Raw genomic sequence first — 11,789 nt, forward strand, 5'->3', positions numbered from 1 at the left:
GCAACTTAAGTGTTCAGATACACAACTCATAAATTAACTCTCTTTTAGAGTTCTCTCTTTTACATTTACATTTATGCATTTATCAGACACTTTCATCCAAAGCGACTTCCAAGAGAGAGCTTTACAAAAGAGCATAGGTCACTGATCATAACAACGAGGTAGTCCCAAACATTGCAAGCAGTCAAAACATGAAACATACATTGTGAAAAAACGAAACAAGTGCCAAAAGGGAAGACCCATAAGAGCATTCAGTTATACAAGGTACAAATTAAAACAACAAGAACCACAAAAAGTGCAGGACTGTACCTGTAGAAGAACAATCAACAGTAAAATATTTCACAGCGAGTACAAGACTTAACTTCGTTATATCTAACCTACAAGAGCAACAAGTCACTCAATAAGAGTCATTGTGATCCTGGATGAAACTAACATCAAGTCCCGGATGTTGTAGAGGGTAAATCTACAAGACTGGGAGACTGCAGCAAAGTGGGCCGTGAGGGAGAGGCCTTTTAACCCTTGTGTTCTCCTAGGGTCATTCTGACCCATCAGTCATTGTGACCCACCGTCGTCAACAAAGTGAAGCATTTTCTTTTAACCATTGAGCTGTCTCAGACCCCCCACATTGCGAAGGTTAAAAAAAAAATGCTTTTGTATTGGGTAAAATTGGGTAAACACAACGATGGTTCGTTATGAATCTTTTGGTCATGTGACCCGAAGGCAGCACAAGGGTTAAGAGAATCATTGAGTGTCCCAGCTGTGAATGATTTTATGAGGCAAGAAAAATTCATTTTAAGTAGGTGATCAATATTTTCATTTCATTGAAAGCGTTGGGAACGTTATTTTAAAAAAGTAATTGGGTGTGCTTGCCTTCGGCACGAGCACAACCTTTGTTCTCTCACACTCTCTTGTTCTTTGAATCTTTATTCAGCATCTTCTTCTATTTCTTCCGCGACACCTTTCAGCACCTTCAAATCTTCAGCTATTAAAACCGTTCTATCAAAAAATTCAGCAGTTTAGGCTATGACTGCTATATGTTTTCAGCTTTGTACCTCTTATGCTTGAATTAATATAAATCAATATTCATCAAATTTTTTACATGGTTTTCCAATAGCTTTTTCTTTCAAATCCTCTCAAACTTCTTAAAACTTCTTCAACTTCCAAATATTTCTTCTTCCTCAATCCTTCAGCTACAGCCACCATTTAAACTTTAAAATGTTGACAAAACCCTAAACTATTTTGAAATAATTCAGCTATTAATATCTATTAAACTATTTTCAATATCACAGATTATGTTTCATGACTTTGAAACCGTTTCTGAGATTTACATGGGTGTGTACGTGAAAGGCTAGAGTGCAGACTGAAACGCTTAGAGTGGAGGGGAGCTTCGGATGTTGTTGAAAAAATATTTATAGTTTGCCAGCATTGCCACAATTCGTGGCATGCTTCGTTTTTGGATCAATGGATAGCTCATTTTGTGCTGGTCGTAGACAGTTGTCTGTGGAATCCAAAAGACACATTTGTTCAGAGCCCCACAAAAGCGAGACAAAGTCCAACTCTCGCCCCATAGAATCCAATGCAAATCTGGTGACAAATATGTCAGAGAAACAAAAAAAAACAATATTTAAAAACTGCAGGTAGAGTCGTATTTCTGACCGCACAGACATATAAAGGACATCTCTGGTTTTGGCAGAGACTTGGGTCTCGGAAAATATCTTTATTTTTTGGATTGGACGTACAGTTTTGCGTCTAGGTTAACTTGTTTGAGGTGTGGATGCTAGGTACATTTCTGTTATTCTCTCTTCCCTTCATCTCGCTTTACTTCCTAACATATATTTCAGGCCTTTTGAAACCTGAGCAAATGATTTTCTACTACATTTTCAAATTCTTCTGAATTATTTCTCTTTTTGCATTTTTCTTCTCTTTTCTGTAGTTTTATGCCTTCGTCCAGCTCCAGCCCCTTTCAAAAATACCTTTCGGGCGCTTAAACTTCAGTTTATAACTATCTACCAAATTGTCACTATTTTCAGCTTTTTTTAGCATGGTCAGCTATCCCCATTTAGGTTTTCAGCATTCTCACTGCTGTTTCACAGGAACAGCCTTTTCTAGTTATTGTTTATTTTCGCCTCCCTAAGCCTCAGTCAATATTTGGACTACATAGACAACATCGGTGTCAAAAGGTTCGTCTTGGTCGATTGCGATTGCATACCCGGCAGATGAACGAAACATTGATCCGAAAACACGGTTGGGAGGTGAACGATTCGTTCATCTGCCGGGTACGAGTCTTTGGATTGTTTTTCACATGACCTGCATAGGCTCAGTACTGGTAGCTAGCAAAAACAGAAACGATTAGTTCATTTTGACTGGGTCTTCAGATACGGATCTTTGGATCATTTTTCACGTGACCTGCATAGGCTCAGAAGAGGAAACAGAAAGGATTTGTTTAGTTCACTTTCGCGTGACTAGGTTTACTAAGACGAGAATGATATTCGTTCACAAGTAATAATTACAGGTTTTGTTATTCACTTTTTTGTAGGCTACTTTACTTATAGTTCAGTGCAGCGTAATTGTTTTCTGTGATAATAAATGACCATTTCAAATAATACAAACTCAATTCAATTCAATATTTATTTGTCATTGTCATAAACGACAAAAATCTGTTTAGAGCATGCAAACACTGCATAGTTTGAACTTTCATGATACATTATTTTAATGCAGGATTTTTTTTTAATAGTATCTGCTGGTGTACATACACTAACATGAGAATATGATACGTGTTTGCAGTGGACAGATTTAGGCCAGGGAATTGGCTATAAAATGTTGAGCATGAACCCCCGTTGAAATGAACGAATGACTCGAAAAAAGATTCATAAATTTTGCTGAACGAGATACGAAGAACCGAATCAGTAAAATGATCCGAACTTCCCATATGGTGTTGCCTAACGTGGATAAAAAAAAAACGGAGCATGTGAGTGAGAATGATACGGACATGAATTTCGACACCAGTGGCTCGAAGAATACCCGACCCAGTCTCATACTTCTGCGTATCTATGACACAGGTTTACATTTCTATTTTGCATGCCATATATACGCCAAATCCCTGTTTTACGTGCAGCTTGTAGGTAAATTCATCCTATTCATTTTTATCAACATAAAATGTATCTATCACACGCAGAACGTCATCTACTCTTTATCGATGATACGTCATCATTTGGACTCTTTACCGAACCATTACGGAGATTCACGATCTCAAGGCTTTTTTAATACTTTATTTGTGGGAGAATTTTCACCTCAAACACCTTCAAATAACAAACATCAATTATTATTTGCCACCACCACCACCACCAAGCAGCATTTTTGTAAATAAAAATAAGAAAAAATATATAACACACACAGGTAACAGGCTGGGTAGGTAAATAGATATAATAGAACCGCGCGCATCGCTGAAAAAAGCGATAGAGAACATCAGTGGCCAGAATTCTTGCATGTAAATTCGCCTATGTAACCGAATAAGTAGAATATTAGATAAAAGTCACATAAGTGACTATATATATATATATATATATATATATATATATATATATACATATATATATTAGTGCTGTCAGTTTAACGCGTTATTAACGGCGTTAACGCAAACCCAAATTAACGGCGTCAATTTTCTTATCGCGCGATTAACGCTCTTTTTGGCCTTGCAGACTTTGTAGTTTTTTTCACATGCTGTTGCAACAATTACCGACTTTAGAAAAACTACAACACCACACCGGATCTAGCTAGACCGGAAACAAAACAACAGGCGCGCCACAAACACAGCCGGCTAAAGAGAAACAAACACTTGTTTGGCTTGCGAGCCGGCTAAAGAGTAGTAGCAGAGCCCGTTTACGGATATTAGACATTCTCTTGTAGTAGGCTAACGTTACGTTTTGAGTGGATGGCGAGTGCGAGATGCCGAAATGGATGCCAATAAGATTCTGAATGGAGAGTTTACTTTTAAAAAGTTGCCAAATGGTTCCATTGATAAGACCAGTGATCTGTGTGTTTTGTCGTTGTAAACTGAGCTATCATCGCAGCACGTCCAGTCTGAAATACCACTTGATGGCCAAGCACACAGCTGATGCGAATTCTCCGCCCCCTCGTCAAAGCCAGGCGATTGCAATGTTGTTTTCAATAAAAAAAATATTGGCACGAAGCAATCCGAACCACTTTTCCATGTTGATAAGAGCATTAAAATTTGAAAAAAAGAATGTGACAAAAAGAAATCAAGGGACATTGAGAATAGATTAAAATGTGCGATTAATTGTGATTAATCGTGAGTTAACTATGACATTAATGCGATTAATCGCGATTAAATATTGTAATCGTTTGACAGCACTCATATATATATATATATTACTGAACCGGCCGCACAAGCTGGGACAGCCCAGTGTGTCCCGTGAAGGGCTCTCACTAGAAGCGTTGCTGGACGGACATTGTCCGTTTCTCTTAGTGTTTAAAAGATTGAAAGGAATAGACTCATTGCTTGAGTGGGCAACTATGTTGATAAATTATCCTGATTTTTATCCATAAATTAAACCAGTTCCAGTGATGAAGCAATAAACCAAAAGAGGGTGTAGTATTTGTCTTTGATACATCACCCCCCAAGCCATGTTACGGTTCCATGGAAAGGGAAGTTCTCGTGTGAAGCCCTTTTCCTTGGTATCAATGTGTCTCTACTGGATGGCCTCGATGGCATCACTTCAGAACATGTTTCTCTAAAAAACTGTTCCAGTGATGAAGCAATAAAGCAAAAGAGGGTGTGGTATTTCTCTTTGATACATCACCCCCCAAGCCATGTTATGGTTCCATGGAAAGTTCTCGTGTGAAGCCCTTTTCCTTGGTATCAATGTGTCGTTAAGATGGGTTCCATTAAAGTTAATAACTCCCTAATCAGAATCAGAATTCGGTTTATTTGCCATGTAGGTTTACACAAACACATAATTTACTGTGGCAGAAAGGTGCAAACAATAAACACAGTCATGTTTGTGGTATAGGCCAATCACCCTACGTCACACAACTGTCAAGCAGGCTCAACTGCTTGCATGTCAGTTGCAAAAGAATGTCGATCAGGTCATCATATTTCTCTGGCCACTGGATTGCAGGGCTTGATATTAACTTTTGGACAAATACATTTACGTTTCACTTGTCTATGCACAAAAGTCACTTGACCCCGATACCCTTAAAAAGCCTGACCAAGTGATCGGCAAAACTAGCCTGGTGCCAGTTTGAACAAATCAGAAAACAAATCAGAAAAATAATCTGACCAGCTGGCTAAAAGCAGAATTCACATATCTCTTGAAAGCTGCCCCGTTCGACTTTTTAGATTTAGAATTGACTGTAAAACTGTAAAATTATGAACTTTGTGACATTCAGTGCTTGAAGTGGAGAAAAAAAAGTGCCGGTACTCTCTTGCATTGGCAAATCATTATGGAATTTTAGATTTCTACAGTGAAAAACAAAAATTGGATTGCTGGTACAACATCTATTGTTAGCCTATTTATTAACAACATAAATGCATAGCCTCGGGAACAAATTTTATCAAGGGGGTGGCTTAATGTTGCGGGGCGGAAGGGACGGACTGGGAGTAAAAAAAGGTCCTGGACTTTTATCCCGACCAGCCCACCAGAACCGGCCCCCGTATAGCTATATAGCTATAGGCATATGCCACCACAGCTGCCTGCTAATGCATGCATAATCTGTGTTTGATGTGATGCTAGTTTGAGAATTCGATACTTAGAGGCCAACTTTTTTTGCCTTTATTTGAGCGCAAAATAGTTTTTTGAGCCATGTGTAAAATAAAAATGGCTGTTTTTTAATTGGTAAAACTTTGTCTAGTGAAAGACAAGTCATGTCTTTTTTCTCTTTATTTCTCAGCCCAACCCTTACGTTCCTTATCCTCGTTTTCCATCGTTATTCTTCTCCCGGTGTTCCCGATGGCCAGTCCGCTACGTACCGGCCCACTTCAAGCACTGGTGACATTACGTGAAGACATGGTTGCCGCTCGACTACGCGGTCTGTACCGGGCGACATTCTCACTCAAATTTCAAGACTTTTGTGAGCCAAATAAAAATTCTGATGTGACAGATCAATGGGTAATCGCTTTCTCTCTTAAAGGCTGTCCTCTTCCACCCTTTTGGTCTTTTAAGTCAAACTATTTGTACAATTCGTGTGGTCCTTTTGCCATTTAAAATGCTATCCTTTCCCAGTTTTCTGCAACCACATTGCGCGCGCATCCCGAATGTTTACAAACAAACAAGGGCGTAGGTTTGGTCTCAGACTTGGTGGGGACATCCACTTATCAACCCCCCCGCGATAATGAGACTGTAACGCTGAACAACAAAATGTTTTATTATCATAAACCTCACCTGAAGCCCTGATGCTGTTTCCTCAGCCTGCTCTGCATCTGGAGTGTTTTCATGCTGTCTTTCCTGCATACAAAATGATTCATTCGTTTTGTAGCCTATCCTATGGCTAGCAAGTTTAACCATATTGTATACAGTGTTATTTGGACATTAATAATCAAATAATGATTCATTATATTTGAATAACCAACAGTGTTAACTTTTTCACATTGCCAACAGTTTTTTCCAGCACCTGTCTAGCAATGCAGTCAGTGCCGCTGCTAGCCATTTGGGTGCCCTACGCATAATTCCTTTATGATGCCCCCACCACCACCACCACAGCTGCCCTGTCAATGCATCCACATTCTGTGTTTGATATGATGCTGGTTACGGAGTTAATGCGAGCGTGCAAAGCGCCCGAGCGAAATTTGGGGGGCTTTATTTGAGTGCATGATGTAATTTTGTCTCTTAATTTATCAGCCCCACCCTTACGTTTCTTAGCATGTTTTTCCAAATAAATTATAAACATTTAAAACTGAAAGCATGCAGCCAAGGAGCTCTCCACCTTTATTACTCATTTAAAAACGATTTGATCAATCGAATATAAAAGCATCATAGAATGTACAGTAAAGTAACATCTAGCTGGCGTCAGTTATTTCAAATGCATAGATAATGTTTAACAGTAAAATCTAAATTTAGTTTGCACCTAACATATTTGAGTGTGCTAAAATTAGCAATATTGTCAGCTAGTTCGAGGTGTATGCATAGGCTAACTATAAGTTAGCAGCATATTTCCCGTATTTAACAATAATTAAACATGGACTTAGCTGAAAGTGATGCACGGGCATCATCTTGCAGTTTATTTCTTTTTCTGCCCCTGACTCCTGTTGTCTTTTTGAGGTCATTTTCGAAAAGTTTACCTAGCATACTGTCAAAGTTCGTCAGGCCACTGAGATAGAAAAGGGCACCCACGGCGAGCTTGGAAAGTTGAGTTTGTATTTGTTTTTTGTTGGGTGGGGGTGGGGAGGGCACCATCCTAATGTTTTTTGAGCAATTAAATATATCTCTTATTTTGCCTGTTTTGTGATAAACATGCCTAAAAGGTGCGTAATATTTATATAGGTCTACTGAAATAATATCGTCATTATAATTATAATAACTATGATGAATTTTCAGTTGGCAAATGTTTGGTGCCCCCTCAGGACTTGGTGCCCTATGCACAGCGCGTAGTGCGCGTTATGGGAGCGGCGGCACTGTCTGGGCGGGCAAAGCAGAGAGAAGGGCGGTAGCCTGGCTCGTTGTGACATCACAACAAGGAGATTTTCAAACCAAGCGTTTGAGCCTTCATTTTCTCAAAGGCATAGAAAAATACCCAGGGCTTGGTTTACACCTATCGAAAATTCTAGCCACTGAGGGACCAAAGGCAGGCTAGGGGAACTCATATTAATGTTAAATAACGTCCTAAAGTGAAGTTTTCATGTCATGTGACCTTTAAAACCTACCTTTTAACCAAAGCATTTAACACATTTTTTTTTTCAGAAGGGTTTTACAACTTTTAGTAGTTATATCATTGTTTTGATAGATTTGCTTTGGATTCCCGCAAAGATTGCGGCTTGTGTTTGACTTGCACTATTGCTTATGTGTTACATTTTATTTATTTTGTTGAGTTATTGTATTTTGTTGAGTTACATTCTTCTTTTATTTGTATTATTATTATTATTTGTATTATTATTATTATATCTTGTTTATTTTGGAGTTGTTATTATTATAATTTAAAAAAACATTATTTTTGTTTTTTATTTCATTTTATTGGGAAACCACAAATACTGTGGAAGAGTGTGTTTGTTATATGTTTGGAAACTGCAAGTGCAGCTTGGATCTAAGACGGATTCGAGAAACCGCAGATAGAGTGCGGCTAGTCTGGTTTGTTATATATTTTAGTTCTATTACTTTTATCACTTATATGATTGTTTTTGTTGATTTTATGTAAAGCACATTGAGCTGCAATTCTTGTATAAAAAATATGCTATATAAATACATTTATTAAACTTAACTACGGTACGTGCACCTTTTGATTTTTCTGACTATTCGTCCGCTTGGCCGTAATTTTACGGATACCCCTTGTCTGTGATTGGTCCACAATTGGTTCCACACACAATAACGTCAGGTGGCAGGATTTCAAAAATGTTGCTCCACCTACTTTTCTGGCAGTGAATTGTTTTCAGCACCCACTAGTCTGCGAACGCAAACTGTCATGAATATTTTTTTCAAGCTTGTTGTTTGGCCAACCAATGTCAACATGACACGCACGCTTTTCATTTCGAGTCTTCGGGTCTGTAACTCCCAGAGCCCCAGACATGACTTCTGAAATTTGTGGTCACGAAATTCTAATTCGTGGCCACGAAATGCTATTTTGGGGATAACGACGTAGCCTAACTATATTGCGGGCTGTTCTGCTATACCTGTGTGGGGCTACACAGAGCAAGCTAAAGGTGCAGTCATGGACAGAGATGATTGTATTATATTTTAGGCTGGTGAATGACCGTGGTAAAGTTGGTTTGAAGTTGGATTTCAGATATTCGGACGCCCAGTATTTTGTTATTTTAACCGGTGTTAGCACCTCTACGACCGGCCGCTAAGCCAATGCATAAACAACGCGTATGTTTAGGGACCATCAACAATTCAACACATTTCAAAAGTCAATAGCTTCTCAACAACATGAACTAGGAGCGTCAAAATAATGTTAAACTGTTGAAGATGTATGCATTCATGCTGCCTTTATTTTGTTCATTTTCATCTCAAGTTATAATATTTGTTATTCTTTATTCAAAATAAACCTTCAATGTTCAATAGCTTTTTGGTCATGAGACTTATAATCCTCAAATTCATTTCAGTGTTCACTGACTATGCATATATATATATATATATATATATATATATATATATATATATATATATATATGATGTATTTTTTTTATATATTCCCTGAGGAGCATGCCCCGAACCCCCGAGAGGGTTTGGATCCTTGTCACCTTTTTCATCCCTGATGAGTTTGCACCCCTCAAAAAATATGGGGAAAGATATTCATTTGAACCCCCCAATGTCTAAACCATGGTTACGCCCTTGTCATACTTTCTGTAAGTTTTGTCGCATTGACATTGACGTGAGTAGTAAGGGGAAAGGGGCTTTAAGCATGCCTACAATACGCAACTGCACAAGGATAATGCTAGGTCAGCCGGGTACTCTGCTTTACTCCACAACACAACCCCCCCCCCCCCCCCCCATCAATAACTTTTTGGGATTGTCCTCCTTTTTGACCCTTTGTCCTCCTTTTTGGACCCAAGTGTCCTCTTTTTCAGGGTCATGGTTCTGGTCACCCTAAACGTAACACAAAACACAAGAACAAACCAGACAGACGAGGAAATCATGCTCAACGGCAGAGGTGTTTTTGTTAGACATAAAACTACTGGCCCCTAATTCATATCCCTTTTTTCTTTCAAGCTTGCTGCGCTCAATGCACTACTAGAAACTCCCCTTGCGTAACCCACTATACAACAGTTCAGGGACGTAAGTTTGATATCAGCTTTGGCAGGGACATCAATAGCTAATGCAAGCGTGTACATTTTTTTCGCATTCATTTGAGTGCAAATAGCCTACTGTTTTTTGAGCTTCATCTAATTTTATTTTTATGTTTTAGTCGAAATAAGATGATAGGTAGGCCTATCATTTAGAAACTATCTTTAGTTTTGTAATGTTTTCTTAGCCTACTTCAATTCTGACTTGTGTGGCGAGTCAGACACCATTCCAGAAAGCAGGTTATGTGACATACCCGGGTAAATTAACTCCCCAGCTGACACCCAGCGTTGGAGCAACATTGCTGGTGAGTTAACTTACCCAGTTTTGTTGCATTATCTGCTTTCTGGAGTCTAACTATGCCCCTGCTCAAGGTGATGGCGTTGTGACACCTACAGAAAATTCTATTCATTGTATGTTCCAGGAGAGAGCATACTTTTCTCAGTTCAGATCGCTTGCAAACTCACCCTGGATCTAAGACACTTCGCAGAAGTGAAATCGTAGCTATGGTAAGGTTTTAAATGTGTATTCAAGTTGTAGGCCTACACGTGATATTCATAAAGCACTGATGAAAATGCTAGATCTACAACTGAGAATGACCTCAATCATGATTTGCCTGTTTTCAGGAACTTGAGCTGAAGAATGTAGAGCTGAGAGCTGGGGACACGTTGAAGGTGAAAGGGAAGATTCTGGATATGGCTGAGAGGTAGGAGCAACTCAACCAATACTTTTAAACCTCACTGAGAGTTTAACAACAAAACAAACTTCTACCATCACGATTGTACTGTATTCTATAACAACAGACCAGCAGTTTGTATCTTTGATATTTGCGTGAAATGCACCATACTGAGTGAATTTACCCCTGAAAACATGGGCTCTTCTGTCCTGTCAGGTTCCAGATTGACCTTGGCTGTGATACTGATCACCTGGCTTTGCACTTTAACCCCCGTTTCCATGACAACACCGATAACTCTGTGCTTGTGTGCAACTCGAAGATTGCAGGCTTATGGGGAGACGAAAAGAAGACCCACAACCCTTTGCAGAAGGGCTCTACTGTCAAGGTGAGCAGAGGGAGGAGGATCTGTGGGGAAGAATAGCGAAATGAAAAGGAAGTGCTTGCATAGGAAGTTTGGTTACAAAACAATGCAATTACTCTAGTGGAACTATGTTATGATAACATTAAGGTTATTCAGCAGAGGAAATTCTATAGTATCCCTTCTGATTCTGATATATCACGCTAATCACATTAGGTGCGTGTATAAAGGGATCAGCCTACACTGTGATGCTATGCTAACTGAGTAGTAGTAAACCAAACTAATACAGAGTGTGAGCCACACTAGGTCATCATCAGAGGCTAACGCATTCATTGATATGGATATAGGGTGGATACCTGAGGAAAACTATTAGCCACGGCATCTGAAAACCAGTTTATAACTAAATGTGTAATCATTCTAACAATGTACTAATGTCTTCACCCAGATTGTTCTAAAGATGGTAGAAGACATGTTTGAGGTGGAACTTCCTGATGGTCATGAGATTCAGTTCCCCAACCATGAGAGCCTGGATATCTGCTACGTCCGGATCAAAGGGGACTTTCAGCTCAAGTCCTTCAAGATCTGCTAGGAGAAGCTACAGAGCTCTGCTATGGAATACAGCCATTTGTTTGTGTTGATCCAGTAAGGTAGAATGAGACTACATTGTTAGAACTGGATCAGATCAGTGCAAGTGCCATTTTTGGTTTTTATAATGTTCCTTGTCATAAATAAAAACATTTTATTTATTGGGTTCAAAGAAGAATGAGTTTATTCAAATAGTTTGGGGTTTCTAACAATTTTGACAAGA

The 11,789-nt window shown here is 39.0% G+C and overlaps 1 protein-coding gene across 1 annotated transcript; it reads left to right on the forward strand.

Moving 5' to 3' along the window:
- Positions 1-10,313: 10,313 nt before the first annotated feature.
- On the forward strand, positions 10,314-11,651 carry LOC146253833 (galectin-2-like). Its single transcript, XM_084676676.1, has 4 exons — positions 10,314-10,456; positions 10,574-10,653; positions 10,840-11,008; positions 11,427-11,651. Exons 1-4 carry the CDS (start codon positions 10,454-10,456, stop codon positions 11,568-11,570), a joined length of 396 nt encoding a protein of 131 aa, XP_084532802.1. The 5' UTR covers positions 10,314-10,453; the 3' UTR covers positions 11,571-11,651.
- The last annotated feature ends 138 nt before the right edge of the window (positions 11,652-11,789 follow it).

This window comes from Hypomesus nipponensis, chromosome 17 (assembly GCF_054491055.1).
Source record: "Hypomesus nipponensis isolate SF chromosome 17, ASM5449105v1, whole genome shotgun sequence".
Taxonomy (NCBI): domain Eukaryota; kingdom Metazoa; phylum Chordata; class Actinopteri; order Osmeriformes; family Osmeridae; genus Hypomesus; species Hypomesus nipponensis.

Bases quoted from the DNA above. Each gene is read 5' to 3' on its own strand.
- LOC146253833 (XM_084676676.1), top strand. The intron at 10,654-10,839 runs GTAGGAGCAACT...CTGTCCTGTCAG, and splicing joins ATTCTGGATATGGCTGAGAG to GTTCCAGATTGACCTTGGCT. The intron at 11,009-11,426 runs GTGAGCAGAGGG...GTCTTCACCCAG, and splicing joins AGAAGGGCTCTACTGTCAAG to ATTGTTCTAAAGATGGTAGA.